The sequence below is a fragment of the Meriones unguiculatus genome, chromosome 17 (genome assembly GCF_030254825.1).
Source record: "Meriones unguiculatus strain TT.TT164.6M chromosome 17, Bangor_MerUng_6.1, whole genome shotgun sequence".
NCBI lineage: Eukaryota > Metazoa > Chordata > Mammalia > Rodentia > Muridae > Meriones > Meriones unguiculatus.
Window position 1 is genome coordinate 38,345,899 of NC_083364.1, and position 24,583 is coordinate 38,370,481.

Consider the following 24,583-nt stretch of genomic DNA (forward strand, 5'->3'; position numbering starts at 1 on the left):
GTTTAGTTGTCTTACCCTTCCACATCACACTGAAGGAAACCAGAGCAGGAGCCTAGAGGCAGGAGCTGAAGCACATTCCATGGAGGAGTGCTGCTTACTGGCTTGCTCTTTCAAGCTTGCTTAGTTTGCTTTTTCGTACACACCAGGACTGCCTGCCCAGGAACAACATGGCCCACTGTGGGCTGGGCCTTCCACATCAATCATCAATCATGAAAATGCTCCACAGGCTTATCTATAAGCCAGTCTGATGATTCCCTCTTCTCAGATGACTCTTGCTTGTGTCAGGTTGACAGACAAACAAACTGGACATCATTATGATGAATGTCTGGAGACCACAGAACAGGGTTCTGTGGACCCAAGCCCTGGTATCCATTCCATAGGACTGGAGGCAGACGGGATTACTGGGTCAAAAAGAGAGCAAACTTCTGTAACCAAGCTCTCCTCTTGCCACTTGTAGGGAAATGTCCCATTGCAGCCAAGTCCTCGAGTGTGTATGTCAGAGAAGAATGGTATGCAGATCCTGGAAATCCATGATGTCACTCAGGATGACATGGGCATGTACACATGCATGGTGGTGAATGGGTCAGGGAAAGCCTCCATGTCGGCGGAGCTCTCCATCCCAGGTATGGGGGTGGGGGAGCGAGACTGATGCAGAGGGACTGTCTCCTGGTGCCAGGAGCCTCCCAGAAGAAGCTATTTCTTACATCACTTTTGTATATTCATGTTTCACAATGGCATAACTATGCATCTTCAAGGACAAAGTTTTTGACTAGAAGAATAAAGGATGGGCTAGCAGCAGAGACCAGACCCAGAGGAAGTGCTATGAGCTGTCTCCTTCATTTGTGTCCCTAACTAGGTCCTGCCCCTGTGTCTCCAGTCCTTTCTTGTAGCTCAGGTAGCTTCTTCATGTCTCTGGCTATTGGAAGACTGGATATTTCTGATGTTCTGTCATTCCTGCCTGAAATCTAACTTATCCACCCTGTCCCTCAAATCAGATGTGTATAAAGTGAGGATATGACTGGTCCAAGGTATAGTTAAAGAGAATGTTTTTATTGACTATATGAGGGAGAGTAGAGCCAGAGACATTTGGAAGAGTCCAGAGAAGAGAGAAAAAGTAGTAGACTAAACATGACCAGCAGATTGAACCAGGCCATGAGATGGGGAGAGAGAAGGAGGATGAGAAGAAAGGGAGCAAAGGAGAAAGAGAAAGAAAGTGTGTGGCTGAAATGGCAGGGTTCTATAGGAATGAGAAGCAGGGAGAAGAGAAGTCCATGAGCTGGAGAGGTTTAGGGTAGAGATGGGATGAGAAGAACTGAGAGAAGCCACAGGTACTGAGTGAGCCTGGAGGCCAGCTTTCGTTTTGGTATGCTAATAGACATCTCAGCCATTTGTCCTGAGTTTCTTTTAGTCCTGACAAAATGCTCCCTCAACTTAACTCTTTCTACCCAGGCTCCTCCTTATCAGACTGGACATGTCAACAATAGCCCTCTTCCTTGCTTTCATCCTCAGCCCCTGTTAGTTCTTCCTTTGCAACTTCTTTGATTGCCTGCTTACACTCTCTTGCCTTTCACAAGTCCAGCCTGAGGAAGCCTGGGCATGTACATGGGGGGAAACCGGAGAAATCCAGTGCTCACCGATTTCATTGGTTGTAGAAATGACTTGGGCATAAGAATCAGAAAGGGAAATTACCTCATCTTCTTCCTCCTTTCTTCTTCAGTTCTGCCTATGATTTTTATGATTTTCCCCTTTTATATCTCCTTCCTTTCCACAGAAACTATGCCTTCTTGCTCTATCTGTCTGTCTATCTATCTATCTATCTATCTATCTATCTATCTATCTATCATCTATCATCTCTTTATTTTTATTTAAGTGTTTCTGCAGTCCACAGAAAGAAACTCATGCTTGTAAACATATTTAATTGAAACAAGTTTGGTGGAGCCATCCTGACACATTCCATGTACTGTACCCACCGGTATTTTCTGTTCTACCAGGTACAGTTAAAATAAGAAACCCCAGTCCTGATCAAAGAACGTGACTTGGCCACTCCCTGTGGGTCAGAAACTGTCAGGCCTCTATAGCAAGGTTGAGCCACTCTTCCTTTATTCTCCATAACCTTGCATTTAAAAACCACTCCCTCTTAGTGCATTTAATGACAAAATGATACACTGCTGGGAGTTTTTTTTAAAAACTACTCAAAACCAAACAGAATAAGGAAAAAAAGAAACAGATGGGACTGGCAAATGCTCTTTCTTCATCATGCTGGTGGCTTTCTGGTCTTGTAATGTTCATTTTTCTACTAGTATCTTGGACTTTCCCATGATAAAATTTAAAAAGCAACAGACATGTAAGAAAGGAATATATTGAATACTTCTTGGAGGGAAATAAAGTGTCACTTCCTTTGTTTTTAAAGCACTAATCTATACAAATGGACTTTTTGTGGGAGGAGGGGAGTTTGAAGGTTAAAGGTAACTGAAAGTACTGGGGTTTGACATTTTCATTGAAGGGCTTCTTCCTTAATTTGTCCATCTATTGATTTGTGTCTCTGCTGACTTGTCCCTCTGTTGGTTATGCTTCCTTCTGCTGGGTGAAGGGGAGCAGAGTATATGCCCTCAGGCCCCAGCTGCTGGTAGAAAGCCCAAGCAGGGATGTGTGGGGAAGATGTCTTAGCCTACCCAAAGCCCCAAGCTTGAAAGCTCTGAAATAGGGGGGAAAGATGTCACTTTATCGTTGTCTCTGCTTGGCATATAAAATAATCCACTGTCTTTTTGCCCCTCTTCCAGGTTTGGACAAGGCCACTAGGTATGTCTTTCTCCATAATTGTTATGTTTTCCATCTTGAAATACTCCGCACAGAATAATAGCAGCAAAAATGTCCTGAATTTTCAAGGCATGTAGGAAGTGAGGATGGGCTTGGGGCATCGCTTTATTTGGGGTGCTTTGCTTTGTCCTACTGTGGTAACTTACTATCTGGTTCAATCAGTGATGTCATCAGTATGAAAATTCTTGGAGCACTCAGTGCTGCCAGCTTCCCCGGTATTCTGTCAGTGCCTTCCAAAGCAGACCACACTAAGGGTGACTTTACTAGCATTTCAGGCCAGAATCCACTCATTCCTCTGACCTACGTTCACGATTGCTTCCTTCCTTTCAGATGTGAGGCACAGGGTGGATGTCGGGACAGGGGAAAGCTGACCGCTTACGGCACAGAAGGGCTTTAAACTGCCTCACATATGAAATTACAAGTATGATCTCTGCGAGGAGTCATGACAGAGACACTAATTTCAGTTACTGAGTTGAGACTGCCCTTTCTGAGCCAAGACCAGACAATCGAGTTCACAACAGAGGCAGCCCCTGCTCCCCTTACTCAGGGACCCACACGGAGACTGGGCTGCCTATCAGCTACATCTGAGCACGGGGTCTAAGTCATCTTCATGCATGGTCCTTGGTTAATCACTTCCCCCTGGCGATGCCGCCTTGCCAGGCCACCAGAGGAAGAGAATCCAGGCAGTCCTGATGAGACTTGATAAGCCAGGATCAGATAGCAGAGGAGGAGAACTCCCCCTTTCAGTGGACTAGGGGAAGAAGATAGGAAGAAAGAGGGAGGGAGGGTGGGACCAGAAAGAAATGAGGAAGGGAGCTACAATCAGGATATAAAATGAATAAATTGTAAACAAAAAATAAATAAATAAATTTTAAAAAAGAGACCACAGACGAAGACAACAGCTATCAATAACCTAAAAATCTGAATAAAGTTGCATGAGAAGAAAGGTTTTATTAACTTTTTTGAAAATTTTTCAAAGTCTGAAATTGTCTAACATAATAATATTTAAAATATAACAATTACTAAAAATTAAAAAAAAAGAGAGAGAATGCCCTTTCTGAAAACTCCACGTTTGAACTCAGACCTGAGAAGTTTAACGTTAGCGGGTGAAGGAAAGCTCAGGAAAACATATTCCAGACAGAAGGAACAGTGCTGAGAGAAGAGCTGTGGGTCCCAGATAACCCCCACATGACTGTAATAGCCTGGTGGGCTACAGGTCAGTGGCTTCCGTAGCAAGAGGCAGCTAGGGCTCTGAGCCGTTGTGATGCTTGCCTTTATTCTTAATAGAGTGGAAAGCTGAACACTCCTGGAGCCTCAAGTGAGATAACTCAATTTATGCCTTTAAAAGGTTGGCCGCAGTGGATATTTAGAATTGGATTAGAGAAAAGCTTTGCAAGCAAGGGAAGCCTGTGGTTGGTTTGAACTTCAGAGCCCCCTGGAGAAGAGGAGCATCAATACTCAGGGCTGTGGGAAGGAAACAAAGGACAGGAAGGGTCAAGTGTCCCCTGGACTCTGGCTTGGGACACAGAGCAAGCTGCAGTACTTTGCTATTAACCTTCATCTGTGGGCTTTGCAATATTTGAAATCTGTACTGTAGAAAGTAATGTTTACAAGGTAACCAGACGGCCACTCTTGTCTCTGTTTCCCCTCCCCTCCTGACCCTCATTGCCATGCAGGTCGTCTGTGAGAGGAACCAAGGCACCCAGTCCAGACATGGGGAAGGAGGTGACCAATGGAATAGCCAAAGACCCAGAGATTGTGGCTGAAAGCAAGAACAGCCTGAGCCCCCAAAGGAGTGGCTCCACAGCCTGGGCCACCAACAGCCACCTTAAGTCCTTGCAGGAGCCCAAGCTGAAGCTGTGTGAGGATTCTTCCAGAAAGATCCCGCAGTCCTCAGTGCTGCAGAAGACCTCCAGCTCCATCACCCTGCAGGCTGCGAAAGTCCAGCCAGAAGGGAGAGCTCCGGGCTTACGGGCCTTCTCTCCTTCTGGAGAAGAGAGAAAGAGTATGGCTGCTCCTCAGCAAGCCACGCTCCCTACCAGACAGTGTGGCCTGGGAGGTTCAATGGGGAACAAGTTTGTTACCAGAAACATCCCTATGGAGACCCAAAGGGAGTCAGCATTCCCCAAATTTGAGAGTCAGCCCCAAAGCCAAAAAGTCACTGAAGATCAAACAGTCAAGTTCATTTGTGAGGGTGAGTAGAGATGATTAAAGGGCTGGCTCCTTCATGCCCCTTCCTTTCCTTCAGCACACACCAGTCTGCACCTCCTGTTTTATATACCCTCCTAAACTTGTTCCCCTAGGAAGCTACCTTCCAGTGTTGTCTCTTTAGGAAATGCTCAGTCTCTAAGGCCTTCATTTTCTGGAGAGACATCCAGGGCTCACCCATTGCTCTTTATGAAGTAGAGCGTTGGTCCTCTCCTCTAACATGCCCCTTGGCATCGCCATCACCACAAACACACTACAGGTGCCTTCTCTGTCCTTCTCTTCCTGTTCCTGTCTCACCCGGAGAACTGTCTCATCACCCGTGCTCTCCCCTACCTCAGGACCCTGACTCTCATGGGACATCTACTCACAGAGTGCAGGATACAACAAGAGGCAGGTTTGGAAGTAGGGAATCAGCTCCAGCCAGCCTGAGTTCTTCCCTCCTGTTCAGTGTCTCCCTGACCCGCCATCCCTGCAGTCTCATGTCCCGCCCACGGCCCTGTAGTTTCAGGGATGCCAAAGCCTGAAGTGGCCTGGTTCCTGGAAGGCATCCCCGTGAGGGGACGAGAAGGCATCACTGAGATTTATGAAGATGGTGCATCCCATTCCCTGTGCCTGCCGAGAGCCCAGATGAGGGACAGTGGGAGATACAGCTGCACAGCATCTAATAGCCGTGGGCAGGTGTCCTGCAGTTGGACCCTCCTGGTGGAACGTAAGTACATGCCCCTAGGTGGATTCTCGGTGTGGTAGCAGTTCAGGCCCCTCTGCTCCACACCCCAGTCAGGCCAAGGGAAAGTCAGTGCTCCTACTCCCTAATTCTTTTTGTTGGTTGGTTTTGGTCCCCACCCCCACCCCCAAGACATGGTTTCTCTAGGTAGCCTTGGCTGTCCTGAACTCACTTTGTAGATCAGGCTGGCCTTGAACTCACCAAGATCCACCTACCTATTCCTCTCTGAGTCCTGGGACCCCTGGTTCTTAATCAGATATTTATTACAGAGTCACCTCAAAAACAGACATGCCCCAGTTCCTCCAAGGCCAGTTCAGAGCCTCTTTTTTTTTTTTTTTTTTTTTTTTTTGGTTCCTCAGCTGTCTGAGTAGTGCCACACTCACACTCACACACTGTAACCATAGAGAATGAGCATTCACTAAATATATACAGGCTTGAAGAAATATGAGAAGGTGGGGTGCCACGCCTTTTATGCTCGTTTAGTATCTGTTTATAGAAGCAATTGTGTGTTCGTTGTGCAGGACTTAAAACCGTATATAATCTTCTGGCTCCAAAATAAATATCTTAATGTCTTTTAGACAAAATCAGCATTGCGCTTATTTGAACGCTGCTTTCGGTCCTAACTCACTCACGTAACATAAGCATCTTTCTGAATTATTGAGTATTTTTGAAGGCATGCTTTTTAGTAGCCATATAATAGTGTGGGTGTGGACGTGGATAATTTTGGCATCTTTTCATCTTGCTGACTGTTGCCATCATTTTTCCTCTGTTGTAGAGAAGCTATGGTAAACTGGACATACAGCTCAGTGGCAGAGTGCTTGCCTAGCTCATGTGAGGTCCTGAGTTTGATCTCTAGCATCAGAACAAAAGAAGAGAGAGGAGGGAAGTCGGTCAGTCAGTCAGTCTCTGTTTCCATTTGTTTTTCTATAAACTTTTTCCCTTGGGCTAGTGGAGAGGACTCTGTGGGCAAAGGAACTTATTGCCACACCTGATGACCTGAGTTTAGACCCCAAGATACACATTGTGGGAGGAGAAAAGCAACTCCCACCAGTTGTCCTTTGACCTCCACATCCTTGCTTTGGCATGTGCACTGTACATGCAGACATATTCACACATCCATACACACAGACATTAAATTTAAATTAAAAATTTCCCATTGTAAATGCATAAAGGCGCTATTGTGGGCCCTTGGTAAACCTATTAAATGAGAATACAGTAGTAGAACACACAAAGTTTACAGGACCAACAACCTTTGCAGTGCCACTTTAATACGTGAATTACAAGGGAAGTAGAAGGGAGAGAGAAACAGACAAGGAATAAGCAGGTGTATCTCTGTGAGTTCAAGGCCAGGCTGGTCTACAAAGTGAGTCCAGGACAGCCATGGCTACACAGAGAAATCCTGCCTTGGGGGCAATAAACCAAAATAAACAAAAAGAATTAGATTAAAAGTTATAAATAATATCAGTGTTGATTGATTGTGGACTTTGTACAATTCTGAGACAATTTTAAAAGATTTTTGTGAGCCGTCAGAAAAAATGTAGACGTTGATAAGATATTAGACACACAGTGAAGGCTGTGATGATGTTTTCATGGTTTCTTTTCAACTTATTGTGTGATATTTATATGACTTCTTTTCCCCTAAAAGTATTTCACATTTGGGCAGCATGGACAAGAATATCAAGAAAACAACATTAGTATATGGAAGTGGAGGTGAGCGAAAGCTACCCAGAGACTCAGTACGTTACTCTTTCTGCTTGTGGCTCTATCCGAAAATCTCCACAGGATATAGTGCAGGAGAAGAGGGTGTCCAGATCCTCTGGTGCTGCAGTTACGCGCAGTCGGGAGCCACCTGTCATAGTGCTGGGGACTGAACCTGGGTCCTCTGGAAGAGCAGCCAGTGTTCTTAACTGCGGAGCGATCTCTCCAGTCCCTTTGCTGGCCTCTTTTCTGGGAGTTCGCTGTGCTGGTGAATCTCTTTACAAGGAGATGGAGCAGCTGTGGGCAAGGCCGGCAGGCCCAGGCACTCCTGCTTCATCAGCTGGTACAGGCTCCATGCCTTGTTAGGGGCCAGATGTGTGTCTTCAGGTCTACCCTAGGTAAATGAGGTGTCTGGAGAGCCTAGATTCTTCTATGGCTTTATCTGCTGTGAATTTATCTAAATCTTATTCTTTTTTCTTATTCACATCTTGAGATAATTTGCCTCTCACTAACTCCTATTGTTTTGTTGCTATTGTTGTTTGTTTGTACGGTAGGCAATTTTTAGTCACAATTCATATAACATGAAAGTCATCTTTTAAAGTTAGCAATTCGCTGTTGTTTCTTTTTAACACATTCACACACTTGTATGACCATCACGACAGTCTAAATTTAGACCATCACCCCAAAATCCTCCCCATCATCAGATATTGCTGTTCCCATGGCCCAGCCCCAGTAACCATTATTTATTTTCTGTCTCTATGAACTTTCCTATTCTGAACATTTTGTATCAATGGGATCATATAATGTGTGGTCTTTTGTGAATGGCTTCTTTCTCTTAGAAGAATGTTGCGTCTTTGCGGAGCTTGTGCCAGCAAAGTATTCACCTTTTCCACTGTCTGCATCAGCTTATGCGTTTGTTCACTTATGAGTGGGTGAATATTTGGAGTATTTCTGCTTTTTAGACTTTTTTTACTTTAATTTTTAAAAACTTCATATATGGGTACACTGTGGGAAATGATGAGCTTCGTCCATAAAATAGGCTCTTGATAGCACCTTGAGGGTATGATAACAGTCACACCTAGAAAGGTACCTGGGCTGTGACAGTCCCTCCAAGCTTCTCAATGACTTCTGCAGTGCAGGATAACTTGCCCCCATTTCTTTCTATAAGAGCACTAGTATATCTTCTTATCACCTGTCCCTCTTGCTCTTAATTGAGGTCCTCATTTTTTTATCAAAAGATTTATTTATTATGTATACAATAATCTGTCTGCATGTATGGCACAGGCACCAGATCTCATTACAGCCACCATGTGGTTGCTGGGAATTGAACTCAGAACCTCTGGAAGAGCAGTCAGTGCTCTTAACCTTTGAGCCAGCTCTCCAGCCTGGGCCTCAAATTTTTAATGTGTTTCCTAATCTACAGTGTGGAAAGCTTTGAACTTTGAAAGTTCAGCTGGCTGTTCTCTGAGAGAAGAAAGGTCATCAGTCAGTAGGTATTTGCAGCACTGCCCTTGGTCACTCTGAATCTTTGACCTAGAACAGGAGGGCTCAAGCCACACTTGCAAAAACACATATGAATCTTTGCCATTTGATTCACTCCTGGAGTTGGAAAGAAATAGTTAAAACAATTTCAAATGGAAATCTCCACTATGGGCCCGTAGTTTCTACAAATAAGATACTAATTTGAATGATGTAGTCAGACCATGTAATTAGTGATGTCATGTATAAAGAAGAGATGCTAGAATGCAGAGTCAGACTTAGAAATTGAGGAGAAGGCACCCCCATGGTGCTCAGGAGTAGTCAAAAGTAGTTGGGAGAGGCCCAAGTCACAAGCCTGGGTGTGAGCACCCTAGTACTAGAAAGCTTTGTAACCCTGGAAGGCCCTCTGTCCACTGTACAGAGTACACTGCAGGCATTAATGCCTTTCCTCCCAAAGCATGAAAGTGGGCAAAGCACAGCTAGCTATTGAGGAAGTCCAGTGCCCAGGACAGTGGGGTGCATGCCTTACAAGGCTTGGGATAAGTGGTCTGCCACCAGGTGGGTGAGCTGTGCCCTGACAGCGCCTGTCTGTTGTTTGCCTCCACAGGTCCGAACCTAGCACAGATGGCCCCTTCATTCTCTAGTGTCCTGAAGGACAGTGTTGTCACTGAGGGCCAGGATTTTGTGCTGCGATGCTCTGTACGGGGGACCCCTGTACCCCGGGTCACTTGGCTGCTCAATGGTGAGTTCCCCCGCTGCTCCATCCCTCTGGGCTGCCTGAGGTGTCTCTTCTCACTCTGAACCACGTGTGCCACAGAAGCACAAAAAGAGAGATGGTGTGGGAACTGGGCCTGCTGCTCACCAGCTGACCTAGCTCTTCTGTTCTTTGGACATCCTGCTGCCAGCCTGGCAGGGTGGCTGTTACAGACTCACATATATAAAGTGGGCAATGAGATGCCTGCCCAGAGATACACGTGCAATTCAGTTTCGTTTCTCCTGATTAGACTCCTAAGAGATCACCAATCAGCATTTGTTTAGTCAGTGAACGTGCAAATTAATAAGGCATGACTCACATCAGACCTTGGTCAAGGAATTTGACCTTTTATTGAGTGGCAGCTGGATCGAGAATAAAAACTAGTACTTCTTTATAATGTTAATTATAATTCTGTAATCAAGGAAAGCTCTTTGACTTCTGTTTTGTTTTGTTTTTTGAGACAGGGTCTGTGTAGCCCTGGCTGTCCTGAAATGTACTGTGTAAAACAGGCTGGCCATGAACTCACAGAAATCTGCCTGCCTCTGCTTCCAAGTCCTGGGATTAAAGCTATGTGCTACCATACCCGGCATGTGTAACACTCTACAAAAAAAATAATTACTGAATATCTTCATCCTTCTCTTCTAAGAGTGCGGGAGACTGACTTTGTAACTGAGAGCAGTCTGTTCAGTGGGCATAACTGGACAGAGGCTGTTTGGGAGAAACCCCAGGGCCCTGCTAAGAGGGGACTGTACAGCAGAGAGTCCTCAGGTAACCTGACCTTCTGGGGTGGAGGCAGAGGGCGTGCAGTCTTACCCAGGTCTCACATCTTACAGCTCAGGCTTCTTAAGAGGCAGCATTCATCGCCTGACACACACCAAATCGCTGTGCGTCCTGACCCATTGCCAGTAAGCCTCCATGTCATTGTAGTTCTCTCAGGCTTTGCCAGGAAATGATCTTTGAGTGGAAGGAGGTGTTGTGTATTCTCCTTCCATGCAGTTAGCTTAGGTACATAGTTGAGAGCTGAGGTCTGTCCTTTTTCCTATCCTTTACTCATGGACTGATCCTGGGACTGACAGCAAGGACCCAGCCGACTTGTGTCTAGAGGAGAATAGGAGCATAAAGACCAATCATGGGTCTGAGTGAGAGTTTCACTTTGACTGGGCAAAGCTAAACAAGGGTCAGCGAGCATTTCTTCTAGAGAGCCAGTTTGTGTAGCAATTATGTGCTATATTCTAAATAATCGGTTATTAAATGTTTAATAATTATAATGTATATAATATGTTGTAGGTGGGGTTTGGACCATGGGCTGTGTTTACTTCTAGTAGTGGGAACTGAGCATGGAGTAGATCTTGACTTTCCACACTTTTCCCACTAGAGGGCAATAGTGCTTAAAGTCACTTTCCTTGGCTGCTAACTAGTCCAACCAAGCCTCTACCCTGGGAGTTTCTTAACTCAATCGTGATGTACTCTAAGCCAGCAGCTTCTTTGAGGGGCTCCGTCTCTGCCTGTGGAGCTAAAAGGAGTCAGGAGTAGTGATTCAATAAAGGACAAGGTCTTGTAATGCTTGTCACGAATGCTGGGACTGAAGAGACAGGCTGACGACAGTCAGATAGCTTGCTTGTGATCTCAGGTTTTAGGGGTGTCATTGTTACAGAAATAAAAGCAAAAAAAAATTCAGTCCTTTCAGTGGAAGAATTCTGGCCCATGCCTTCCTCCCCTCTGCCCCTCCCAGTCATACTTTTATAGAGTGCAATAGATTGGGAAGGTTCTTTTCTTTCCCCTCGCTTGGCAGTCTCTTTACAAAACTGTCCTGGAGACATGAAGTGTTGTTATATGCAGAAGAAAACATTGCTTTGCAGGGAGGGCTGCTTCTCAGTAAACTGCCGGCCTCTCCTGCCTCCCACCCTTAATTTTATGAGGTGCAAACTAGGACTGGGGGGCCTGGCAGAAAAAGGAGCTGACAGTTGCTTCCTATAAGGCCAATGAGCACATTCCTGCTAGAAGACCAGACTCTTCAGTAATGAGACAAGACTATTTCCCTATAAATAAAGGTTCCATTATGGAATGATAAAGTTTTAGAGCATGTAGTAGTAAGGGCGATGACTCCAGTGCTAACTGCTTACAACCTGTTGCCATATAGGACTGCATATGAAGAGGGATTCTTATAGGAGGACCATTCATTTCCAGTCCTCCAGGTCTGTCTTCTTCTTGAGTGCTAAAGCGTAGTTCCCTGCACAGAGGAAATGGACATAATTGTGGCATTAGGGTGGGGCTGCTGCGTTTCTGATCAATATCTATAATGGGAAATGGAATCATTATTTCTGGAGCCATCCCAAAGTTGCTGAGAGCCACATGTCAGTCTGAGTGAGGTCTCCTCTGCCTGAGCCTGGGCTGAGGACCAAAAGACCCGCAGAATTCTTTCCAGGTGTGTGGAATGGAGGTTAGCCAAAAATGCCAGCTGTCTGTCCTTGCCCTCCTGCATGCCAAATTCTTCCAGAGTGACTCGACCCTATCTTTCCAGGCCCAGTCGTGTCTTCCATGGATCAGGGCCAGCCCCAGTGTCCTGACAGTTGCCCTGCTAGGGTCAGGGCTGGTATCCGCCACCACATTCCCCCTGGCCTGAGCCCTTCTATGCTTCTCTCTGCAGGGCAGCCCATCCAGTTTGCTCACTCCACCTGTGAGGCTGGTGTGGCCGAGCTCCACATCCAGGACGCCCTGCCAGAGGACCGTGGCACCTATACCTGCCTGGCTGAGAATGCCTTGGGGCAGGTGTCCTGTAGCGCCAGGATCACCGTCCAAGGTAGGATGCTTCGAGCACTTTGCTGGAAGCATATCCCCTACAGCTGTCTGCCTGCTTTGAAGGAAGAATGCTTCTATAGACCATAGGATTGCTGGCCCAAATCCAAGGAGCCAAAGTGTAAGGGGAGTTGTGATTGCCAGCAGGCAGCTACAGAAGCAGAGGGGGCTGCTGGGATATCTAGGGACAAAGGAGAGGTTACAAAGAAAGTCCTGAGCACAGGCATGCAGAGGCACACCAGACATCCCAGCACTGGGGAGTGTGAAGCAAGACGATCCTGAGTTCTAGGCCAACCTGAGTTCCTGTCCCAAAGGAAAGGAAGGAGGAAAGAAAGGGAAGAGGGGAGAGGAGAGAAGGCAGGCAGTCCCTGAAGGCAGGCAGATGGAAGAGAAAGGCTCTGGTGATCCCCAGGAACAGGAGTCTGTATCCCATCCCTTGGGCCGTGGGCACACGCGAGGGAAAGAGGCAGGGGCTCTCCTGACTCCAGAAGCTCCCTGTCTGGAATGAGAAAACCACATGCACTGCAGGACTACAAGAGGTAATTCACGTGTTATTCACACACGTGTTATTCTCACACATGACTCTATGCCCTCAGGAGCTAGGCAGAAGCAGGCACTGAGACTTCTGAAGAGTGGCAGGCTTTTCCTTTGCCTAGCCCCCTGCACAGATACCCTTCCCCAGGGCCCCGGCTTGTTTTCATCCATCACCAGCCTGGTACCAAGTCATCCATTGATCAGCCCAGCACTTAGTGCCCAGGAACCACCATGAATCTTAAACTGACCCTGCTGGGCTGTGGGTCTGTATGGTGGCTGTTTCTAAGAAGGGAAGGTGCTCCACCCGCAGGCCAGCCCAGCTTCCACCTTTTCTTAGCCTGTACCCCCAGGTTCTGAGAGTGACTCTATCTTCTGGATGCTTGGACTAGGTGGAGTGTACCCGCCTTCTCTGTCCGCCAAGCAAAAAGATGTCGCTTCGTCTTGTTGCCCCCTCCCCACCAAAGTCAGGCCTCTCAGGAGAATCCTCGTGTAGTGTAAACTGCCACATTCTGGGAGGCTGCATGAGATGGTATCACAGGAAAAGGATGAAATGGATTCTGCCTATTCTATCTCTCCAGCTACACCACCTCACAGAGACCTCTGGGGCTTAGGGCAGAGTGTTGTCCCTGTTTTATACAGAAGGGTCTAATGGCCTTGACATCAGTGGAGCTTGGACAGCACACTGTGCCTGGGTAGTAGGTAAAGCTGGATTCTGAGCCCAGGCCATGGGACTGAGGCCCAGATGACCCCAAAACTGTCCTTTCTCAGAGTACTCCTCCCTGCCCTAAAGTGGAAGGCTAGCAAAGAGGACGGGCACTGTTCTTGCTGAGGGATAGGGAGCTGTCACTAACAGAGAAAGTGGTTTATGTCTGTCCTGTGCAGCCATCTGCCAGGAGGGACTTGGACTTCCCAGAAGAAATGCCCCTGTGTGGAGTCATGTGTGAACCAGCCTGCCCCTTCCTTCCACGAAGCCTTCCAACACTGGGGTCAGAGCTAGCAGTGACCCGGGAGATCTTTTCTGGTACACACATGTAACCAACTTATCTCCATAGTTCTCATGGGCATGGCTGCTAGGGGCCTCAGGGGACCATAGTATGAGACTTCCAGGGAAGCACAGAAGTTCACAAGAAGCCTGGTCTTGGAGGCCCAGGGCAGCAGCTCCCCCCTCTTCTCAGAGGCGAGCCGGTCTGTGGTGGACAAAAAAGTACAAATAGCATAGGCTGTGCCACTCAACCCAGTCTTGTATCTGCCATTGCTTTGTCAGCCTCCTTTGGCAGTCAGTTGATCCAGTGTCTGCCTTCAGTTGTTTGTGTTAAAGTTGTATTAGAGATAGTCTCTGTGGGTGGGTGGGTGGGTGGGTGGGGGTGTCTTCAGATGAAAGCTGGAGAACCCTGGGGCATTTTCTTGACTCCTGGGTGTCGGGGAGGCTGGGGAGGGCTTCGGGATCGCCCGTCTAAGTATTTTAGAAAGCTGAGGGAGAAAAGCTGCAGCACAGCTCTACCAGGTCCTCTGGGTCTGCTGTCAGCAGCCTGGTGAGCGAGTGCCCTCCAGGCTAGGGGATGGACTGGCCTTTCCCGGCCAGACTGAGGCTTAGAACCATAAATGGAAAACAAGGCAGACACAACCACACTCGGGCCCAATGCAGACTTCCCCACACAGGGCTGGCAGAGCAAGCCTGGCACAGTGACATTTCTGGCACCCTGCCCCAAGGTGCTTTGGAGGTTCCAGGCTGCATCTTGCACCATCGTCAGCTCTGAGTTATTCTGACTTTCTTAGCTGCTGCTTTGGCCCCAGGTCCCCTGGGAATTGTGAGGAGACTTAGTCGCTCCTGCCTCAACTGCTGCTCCATCCTTCCCCATAGCTACCTAGCCCTGGTTCTGTCACTCTCTGCTTGGCATGGTAGGAAGGGTGGATACAAAGCCAGTTGTCTGGCTTGAATTCCCTTCATCACTTCCTAGTCTTGCCACCTGGGTGTCAGCTGGGCATGTGTCACCTTTCCTCCATGTGATGTGTGAGCACTGGCATGTGAGGATTAAATAAATGGATTACGCCTTGACCCCAGATGGCAGAACACTCCATATGTGCAATTATGATGGGTGTCCAAACTTTAAAATAGAATATGCCAGGAAGTGACTTTACCAAAGAATCAACTTGCTGCAGTATTATCTCTCCGCTAGGTAAAGAGAGGGAGGACTCAAGGCCTGCGTGGGAGACCTGAGGACTTGAAACTGACTTCAGGCCATGGGCTCCTGTGCCGCACTGCAAGACTCTGGCCACAAGATGGCGGAATGCAGCAATACATTGCCCTCCACTTGCCATTTTTTCCTGTGAGGCGCTGATTCTACAGCCAGCCCCTGCCAGACAAACACTTTCTTAGAGTTGAGCAGATTCTATGCTGAAGGGAAGACATGGGGACTCTTTCTCACCTCCTTAGCCTTTTGCCAAGGTTTCACAGTCTTCCAGAGCACTGGCCCAGAACTCTGACTTGTTCTGTAGCCACTCTGCTTGTCTCTGTAGCTCTAGCTAGCTCCTGTAGACTTCACCCTTTCCCAGAAGCTGCCCCTACTCACCTCAGAATAAGCCCTGGTAACACCCTGCATCCCTTGTTGCACTTAAGAACCAAAAACCTTTGCTGAGCGCCTGCATTCATCTGGTCTAGGGACACTGTAAAAAAGGTCAGACAACGGCCCTGCCCTTGTCCTGCTTACCCTCTGATGGAAATGGAGTTAAGACTGGCTTAACTTCACATGCGGACGTGTGCTCTTAAGAAGATGAATAGAGGTCTGAGGATGCTGCAGAACCACACATGCGCGCAGTTCTATTTACAAAAGCGAACAGGGAAGAAGATTAGAGAAAGGCAGAAGAGAAGTGATGCTGTTCTAGGCAGGCAGCGAGTGCCAAGGCCCTGAGGCAGGAGCAACACCAGCCTACTCAAGATGCCCATTGTGGCCGGAGTCCCGTTAACAGGTAGCAGAGTGGTAGAACAGGAGGGGGTGAGGCGGTTGTATCGTGCAGGCCCTCAAGGGCTAAGGAATATGTACTCTGACTGCTTACGTAAGGATCTGCAGTCTTCCTGCAGGGAGACCCGTTGTCCTCCTGCTGTTGTATTTAGCACATGGCCTGTCCTATGAGCTCCTGTGAGCACATGTGCAGTGACTGAGAGAACAGTGTGGTGGGCTTCCCCAGAACAAATATCCCTGTGTCCCCATTATTAACTGGACAACATTGTCTTCCCTCTCCACCCAGAATGGATGAATCCAAGTTCCTGCAGTGTCCAGGAAGATCTAGAGACTCCCCATGTCAAGAACGAGTCATGGGCTGGGGGGCTCCCCAGGGCTAGGATATTTTCAAGTTACACTGTAACTATGTCAAGGCTAAATTCTTAAGCAATAAGATGAATTAATAATCTGCTAACTGTACCTATTTTGACATAGTTTCTCCGCTAATGGTTTGTTTGTTTAAGTAAATGCATGGTGAGCCTGTGAGAGGTACCTAAAGACATAAAATTCGGGTTAGGTAAAAAGAGAAGTCTCTGATGTAAAATACGTTTTATGAGGACATTTGTTAGATGAAAAGTCCCTAGAGAGGACAACAGCCCCCTCAAGGGCAGCCACAGTCTTAACTCTGAGCACCTAGGCACATGGCTGCTCCCAGCCTCCTTCTTCTTCTCCTCCTCCTCTTTTTCTCCTCCTCCTCTGATTGTCCCAAGTATGTGCATGTACTTTGGACCCTATATCATCTGTCTGCTGGCATAAGTCATGGACCCTGCCCTCTGTTGGCTGAGCACACCGGCAACTTTTTTTAACCCTTATGTTGGCTAAAGAGAGACTCCTTGAAGGAGGAAAAGTGGCATTGTATGTAATCTGTTTTTCCTGAGAACCTTAGTTCAACTGAACATCTGCTTTTGAAACTTAGGAAACTTTTGAAACTTAAACTTTTGAAACTTTTGAAACATCTGCCTCTGAAACTTAAGATAAGAATCGAGTTAAGTGTCAAGTCAGTGTCTCCCCAGCAGTTTCATTTTCTACAGACTGAGGCCTTCACACCGCAGGGAAGCTTGCAGACCAGGATGTGTCCATCTGGTACAGAGCTCAGACCTGGAGCCTCGCTTTACTAATTGGACAATTATAGAGGCTCATAACTGTCCAGTTTTATAGCCCTTTGTAGACCATAGCCCCCATTTCCTGGCTCGCAGACCTTGACCAAAAATACCATCCAAAATGAAAGCCTCGTGTTCCCAGTGGCAAGATGTGCCCCAGTTATGACAGTACAAACAGCAATGTGGTTTCCAGGCCTCCCTGGCAAAGCATGCCAGGGGCTTGGATGCTGTGCCTGCCTGTTTGGAGTGTGGTTATAACTTCTAAGACCTTAAGAAGGTTGAGGTTGTGGTGGTCCCTGCCTCTCATCTAGCAGCCGGTCATTACCGGTCAGAGATCTTTTTTGAGACAGCATGCGTCATGTCCCTTTCATTCTTTTCCTTTCACACTTTTCATCCCATTTACTTCTTCAGTTCTAGAGAAGTCAGCAGGGTGAAGAAAGGTCAAAAATGCCATAAAAGCAGTCCTCATGCTGGCTTTCCAAGAAGGTTCTATCTGGATAGGAGACAGAAAGGGAACGCAGATACCTCCCCAGGGACTCACAGCCTGTCAAATGCCCTGGAAATGGGAAGGGGCTGGGCTGCCTTCCTACCCTGGATTGTGGGGGAGGAGGCAGGGGGATTGCAGTCCCTGACCACACTGCATTTTGAGCACCAAATAGGAAGGGGGGAGACTGGCTGTAGATGCCCTTCAGTTGGTGATTTATTGAATTTCCATAGAATCACAGAGTTGAGCGGGAATCCAATTTGCTGTTGGAATGGCATTTTGCATTGTGATGGCTAAGAAAAGCGGCTCATGTTCAAAGACTAAAGAGAATGTTTAGCAGATCTAAGAGAAAGGCCAGCATGTTTGTTGGACACACTTTTGGATCCATAAACTCAGGGCTTTGGAGAGCAGCAAGCTGACAGCATAAACTGACCAGTGGCGGGGGTGGGGTGACAATGGTTTTAAGAAGAAATTCAGAATTGAGTCATTTTTCCTACTAAACTCGTAGAAAGTTGAGGAAGGACTATGAAGGGAGGAAGAGGGAAAATTATGAGCGTGTACCAGGAGACACTGTATCCAGGACCAGCCACCTGGGCAAAGGCTGTGGAAGGTTCTTTATGGTGAGGAAGCACTGGAGGCTTTCCTGGCTCGGCTTTGAGGAGCAGCTGGTACTGCTTACCACACTGGACCAGGTGGCTCTACTACACAGCAAGCTGCTCCATTCTGTGGGTGCTGAATTTCCTCCAAAAGTTTTCTAAAACATTGCATTATTTGCTCTTGAGCTGAAGTCACTGTCAGTTTGGTGTTTTCAAGGGAGAGCTCTGAAAGGACAAGTATGATTGGGTAGACAGGGTGGCTTGCTGCAGGGAATCTTGTACAACTTCCATCTGTAAGACATCATTTTCACATACCTCTGAGCTACTTTATCAACAGCTCATCCTTGGTCGTATTTCCCATCCTCCCCATTGGAGAACAGGCTGAGCCTTTTCCTTCTCTCAGTGGAACAGTGGCAAGTCAGTTCAGTGCTGGACACGGGAACCAAACACCAGAGCTATGGAGAAATTCACCTTGGACGGTTAGTCTTAGACTAGTGAGCTGTGGGGCTGGCTCTTCTGGACTCAAGAAAGGCAGCCTCTCCAGGCTTGCTCTCAGGGGGAGCAGGAAACACGGCTGTGGGAAAAGCCAGGGGAATATTTAGTCTAGCCCCGCTGGAGCTGGATACAGAGCATCCATCCCTGGCCCCAGTAATCACTCCCTTAGAGTCTGTGTACTGTGGAAGGCCAGTGCCCGCCCCCTAGACGAGGAAGGCTGGGGATCTCTCACCCCTGAGGCTGGCTTCCTGTTGTGACCTCAAAGCAAGATATTCCCAGAGCAGTGGACCTCTCTTGGCTGACATTGAGCCCCGGGCATGGGCACAGTATTTGGGTGACCTGCCTCTGTTCTTAGATCCACAGAAAGCAAGCAGGAAGCCTGATTCTGTCAGCTGCATTCTTACACCTATTGCCCACCGCAGCCTCCAGCAGTCAGAAGGGCCACTTTCCTCTGTTGAATGGGAGTGTGCCCACACAGAGCCTTGTTAAGAACTCTTCCAGCTTTATCCCCATGGATGCTGTTGGTTCCTGGTCGGGATACTTGTCTTGTTATCAAGTTGACTCCGCTCAATCAAAATAGCCAGTAGGGTTCAGAAAAGCAAATCCTTTGCTTCTATACTGACTGGTGTTAAATATCGTTGCAGGCTCTTTTGAGACAGGCCTTGAACTCGCTTTGTAGCTGAGGCAGATGCATTTGAGTTTCTGATCCTCCTGCCTCCCTCTCTAGACCGCTGGGCTTCACGGGCATGCGCCACTACGCCCAGCTTTATGTGGTCCTGGGTGTCCAACCTGGCTTAATTCATGCACTCTACCAGCCCAGCAACACCCCAGCCCATAGCTCTTCTCACACAGTTTCTTTGAACCATCTACAAGTCCTGCAATGAAGCCATGTATGTAGTACACACTGCGCTCACCAGTATTGTGTTTCAGTCATTGCCAATAGCTAACCACACAGCACATAGGACACCTTTTGCCTGGCTTGTCTCTGCTCTGCTTTTCCTCGATTGTTAAAAAATCTGCTTTATGAATGGGCTGCAATATGCTTGTCCCCTGTGGCACTGTCATAGCTCACTGTGGTCAGCACTGGAGAAGGCTGGTTCCCTTTGGAGAGGCACCAAATGGAGTGCTCTGCCTTGTCCTCAGGAGGCCCGGGCAAGTACTCCATCCTGGTCAACCTTCTCTGGCACAGGACTCCAGTTGTCTTGTCACCGTAACACATCCTGGGCTGACTCTAAGTGGCTTCCTTCAGACATTCAGGCCCTCCCTGTCTTCTTAGTCCCAAAGCAGCTGGTGTTTGTAGGAAGGTTGGCCATTTCCTCACCCCGTGAAGAACTTGGGGCTTTTTGACTGCTGTTCACTGTTCTGAATTCAGGACCGTCCTATCACACGTGAGTCACCCTGCACCTGCTGTAGGGATTCAAAACAAACAGGGACATCAGCCTACAGGTTTGAGAGTAGATTAATTCCCATCATTCTGTTCTGCCTTCCATTGTCACTGGAGGACAACAGGGGAGAAAGAGCAGGATCAGGGGTAGTGGTTACTGTAGATTTAAACTCTGAGCTCTTTCCTTTTCTGGGGAGATGCAGCAAAGTTCCATTAACTTGCTTTGAGATCTCTGTCACGGTGTCTCTAACACATGCCATCACAGAACTTGCCTTGGGCTGCTTAAAAACAAACAAGTTGGGTTAGTAATGGTCAGGAAGGGCTCAGGACCCACTGCTTGTCAGGATGCTATTAGGTCTACTGTGTGACTCCAGGCAGGCAGGAGCCAGCTGGTTCTCAGGAGACCCGTGCAGGTGTCATTGATAAGCGAGCATAGACAATGCCGATTTAAGATGGCTCAGCTTGGGGTTTTCGACTTCATAATGGTGTGAAGGCCATTTGATAGACACCCACTTCAAATTTTAAATTCTGAATTCAAGCATTCCCTGAGCTAGCAGTGTGAGTAATAGCAAGGAACAGAAAGACCCAGTCAGCATTTGTCACCCCAAGATCAAACAACCAGTCCTCTGCAGTGAGCTGTGTTGCTCTCTGTAGGGCGGGTTCAGCAAATGCATTTTCAGCTTACCATACTCTTTAGCTTACAGTAAGTTTACAGGAAACCATTGTAAGCTGAGCAGCACTGTGGCTACACATTCTGCCGCCAAAACTCCCTGAGGCCCTGAGATGACACAGCCCCTAGATACAAACGAGGATGCTTCAGGGAGAGGCAAAGGACAACTTGTGGTCCAGATCTGCCTCCAAGTCTCAGGTTTCTGCCTGTGGTTGTTTGGCTAGTTTGTTGTCATTGTCGGGGGTTTTGTTTGTTTGTTCGTTCGTTCCTTCGTTTTTGGTGGTGGTTTTTGATTTTTAATCAAGTTGCCAAAAACCTAGAGTCATCTGAGAGGAGGCAACCTCAAATGAGAAGATGCCTCCATAAAATCAATCCGTAGACAATTGATGTCCAGAGGGCCCAGCCCATTGTGGGTGGTGCTGCCCCTAAGCATGTGGTCCTTATTCCTGGTGGAATAAGAAAGCAGGCTAAGCCAGCCCAAGGAACAAACCAGTAAGCAGCAGTTCTTCATGGCCTCTGTTTCAGTCCCTGCTCTGAGTTCCTGCCCTGACTTTCCGCAGGGATAGAGTCCAACCTGACAGCTATAAACTGAAACAAACCTTTTTCCTCACAAGTTGGTTTCGCTCATGGTGCTTTATCACAGCAGCAGAAACCTGAGACATGTCTCTTGTCCAGCTACAGGGGACAGAGCTCAGGCCTTAGAGCCAGCAAGCTGCCACCTGGGGTTGCAGCCCCAGTCTACCATCCCTTACACCTTTTTTAGCTCCAAGGGCAGGTCGGGTGGTACAGACAGGCCCTTAGACCTCGGCAGCCAAGATCTACAGAGCACTGTGGGTATCCTGAAGCCCCAGGTGAGGAAGCAGGCAATGGCAAGAACTCAGAGAGAATGGCCCAGAAGAGCAGATAGCCACCAGCTGGAAGGGGAGCAAGCTGGAATTTGGATGTTCCTGTAGCACCCAGAAGGGATTCCAGTCCATCTGTATAGAGCTCCATGGCTCGGGCTGAGGCAGAGACTCAGGAACGGGGAGTCCTCTGGAGAGGGGAAAACATTTTGTCCTCTCCAGCCCTCTCAATCTGTGCAAGACAGGAAATTCCTCAACCCTCTAGAGGCAGCCAGCTTTCCTGACCACGGCAGCCCAGGCAGGGACATGAGGTAGATCTGAGAGCTTCCAATACAGCTTCCACTCCCAGAGCCTCCTGCCAAGACCCTTCCAGCATCTGCACTCCATCAAAAGACAATTCCTGAAGTTGGGGCAGACCAAGAACCCTACCTGGTGTCCTGGGGTGGATGGAGCTTGCCTGTCTTAGCTGCTCTTGCATGCCTGCTCATTATCCTCGCTGCTGCTCCCACTCTGGGGAAGCTTTATTCAACCCTAAGAGCTTTATCCTTCCAGGGCCCCACAGGCTGGGCCAGGAGAGCGTTGCTTTCTGTGAACACGCTTTGAATTGGGCCTTAACCTGGTAGAGAAAAACACCCTGGAAACTCTCCGCAGTGTCCTTGAGTTTGAAAGGTTTGGAATTTGTTTCCCCATGGTGGTGGAGACCCAACCTACTAGAGTCCTCCCTTGAAGCTTTGATTTTTAAATTAGACATATTCCAGTGCATTATCCTGGTTTCTGTTGTAACAAAGTTGGATACTTTGTAAACTAAAGCGGTTTATCATAGTTCCTCGGTCAGAAAGCATGGCACAGACATCCACAGAGGTCTTCACAAAGGCTTCAGGCTCTGTCCAGTCATGGCTGAGAAGCAGCAGAAGTGGGTGCAGGTCATAGTGGGTGCTAAAGACAGATCAGTGCAGGTTCCAGGCTCATATTAGAATACCCCGCTCTCACATCAACTAATCAAGTTCCATGAGAGCCAACTCACTGACAGTGAAATTTCATTATGACTCCCAGAGATCACGTAGGCCCTCACCTATCTCAGGCCCTGAGTTTGATACCCAGTACAAACGAAAAGTAATAATCTGATCTTGTTCACCCTGAATTTCAGTGAGTTCAAACCATAGCACCTGCCCTGCTAATCTTATGCCCTTTAGTACCAGAAAAACAAAACAGCAAGTCTATACGAGAAGGTAGATACTGGGCAGCCTGGGGCTCAGCCTGTGTGTGAAGCAGACAGCATCTTTCCTCCTGGAGACTGGCTGAAGGAGTAAGGAAAAGCCCTTCTGTGAATCTGTCCCCTCAGCTGAGTGGGAAAGGATAGACTAGGCCTGCACCCAGATCGCTGCCCTAGTCTTCCCCCTTTATCAATCAGCATGCTACCCTCTCCCAGATTTTACTGAAGTATTACGAAAGTATAGTAAGCTACATGTATTTTAGGAGTTTAACTTAATGAGTTTTGGCAGACGTGTTTATATCCATGGAACATTTACCCTCATTTGAAGAGTAAACAAACATTTCTGTTTCTCCTTAGTATTCCTTAATGTTCTCTTCTGATCCATCTCCCACCCCCTGCTGCAGGCACCCACTGATAGGCTTTCTGTCTCTCTAGTTTGATCTGAGAGATGGGGCCTGTAGGGTGAATCCAAAGCCTTACTACATGCAGCCAAGGCTCCTGTTCCATTACTGAGTCACAGTCCACCCTGTAGTTTTTGTTTCATGCTCTTACCCTAAGCTGGCCTCAAACCCACCATTCTCTTGCCTCAGTGTAGGGATTATAGATTTAGTTTATTTTTCAAAAAAGAAGGAGGAAATGGGCTTGAGAGCAGAGGTTGGTAGTAGAGTATATATTTATGCATGAGATCTTAGATTTGATACACAGCACCAAAAAAAGAAAAAAAAAAGTAAGAAGGGGTAGGGAGGGAAAGAAGGAAGAAGGAAGGGAATTACCCCCCTGTGTGTGTTGTAAACATATATCATGTCTGGCAAGTATAAGAAGAAACAGAACAGTTTTCACTTTTTGGAGAGACAGCACCAGGGAGCTAGGTTGGGAAGGAGCCTTTTGAATTCTATGCCACTTAATTCACTTAATTCAAAGACTAAAGAGAACTCAGGGGGAAAGAGCTTCATGAAGATGCCAGGTATGAGCCTCCACCCTGAGGTCCTCCTGAGGGACCAGAGCTTGTCCGTACAGGACCCTGTGGAACTTCATTGTTTAGTGTTCCCTATCCAGCAAGAGCACTGTCATGTCAGGCAGTGACGTGGGGCATACCTTGTTCCCAGTGATCTCCAGAGCCTCCCAATGTGCATCAGACCCGAGCTTCAGTGCAGCTGCATCATCTACTGTGTTTGTTGAGTGCGTGAAAGAATGTTTCTTTCCCGTTTTATTTTCCACCACACAGAAAAGAAAAGCGAAGGAGAGAGGGAACACCTGCTACCCCCAGCTCCCAGCAAGTCCATCGCACCCATCTTCCTGCAAGGCCTCTCTGATCTCAAAGTCATGGATGGAAGCCAGGTCACTATGACAGTCCAGGTGTCAGGTCTGTCCATATAGCTCTCTCCTGGGGTGCTTAAGAGAGTAGTCACATGGCAAGAGAGTAGTCATGGGGCATTGCTCCTAGATGCCCAGGAAATTGTCATGGAACCATCGGCAAGGGGTTCAGGGAAGTGGAGGCTCTTGACTTCTCTCTTCTGATATCTGGGTAGCAAGATTCAGGGTTATACCCTCCAGAGGAAGAAAATGACTAAAGATTAATGTGGCCAGTTCCAATCAAATGTTTGGGGGTTTATTTGTGTGCTTCTTTGGTTTGGTTTGGTTTTGGTTTTGGGGTTTGGAGTTTTTTGTTTTGTTTTGTTTTGGTTTTGGTTTTAAAGAATTTCACTCCTTTTTAAATTAAATTTTTATTTTTTATATTAATTACAGTTTATTCACTTTGTATTCCAGCTGTAGCCCCCTCCCTCATTTCC

The 24,583-nt window shown here is 47.5% G+C and overlaps 1 protein-coding gene across 3 annotated transcripts in view; it reads left to right on the top strand.

The window, feature by feature from the left end:
• The window catches only part of Mylk (myosin light chain kinase), a 231,307-nt gene that overhangs the window by 116,252 nt on the left and 90,472 nt on the right, over positions 1-24,583 (top strand). For all 3 annotated transcript variants that reach the window (XM_021634632.2, XM_021634634.2, XM_021634630.2), the window contains exons 6-12: positions 458-623; positions 2,781-2,799; positions 4,494-5,011; positions 5,528-5,734; positions 9,534-9,668; positions 12,328-12,480; positions 24,019-24,156. In XM_021634632.2, the coding sequence (XP_021490307.1) occupies positions 458-623; positions 2,781-2,799; positions 4,494-5,011; positions 5,528-5,734; positions 9,534-9,668; positions 12,328-12,480; positions 24,019-24,156 (1,336 nt within the window). The remainder of the gene's footprint in view (positions 1-457; positions 624-2,780; positions 2,800-4,493; positions 5,012-5,527; positions 5,735-9,533; positions 9,669-12,327; positions 12,481-24,018; positions 24,157-24,583) is intronic.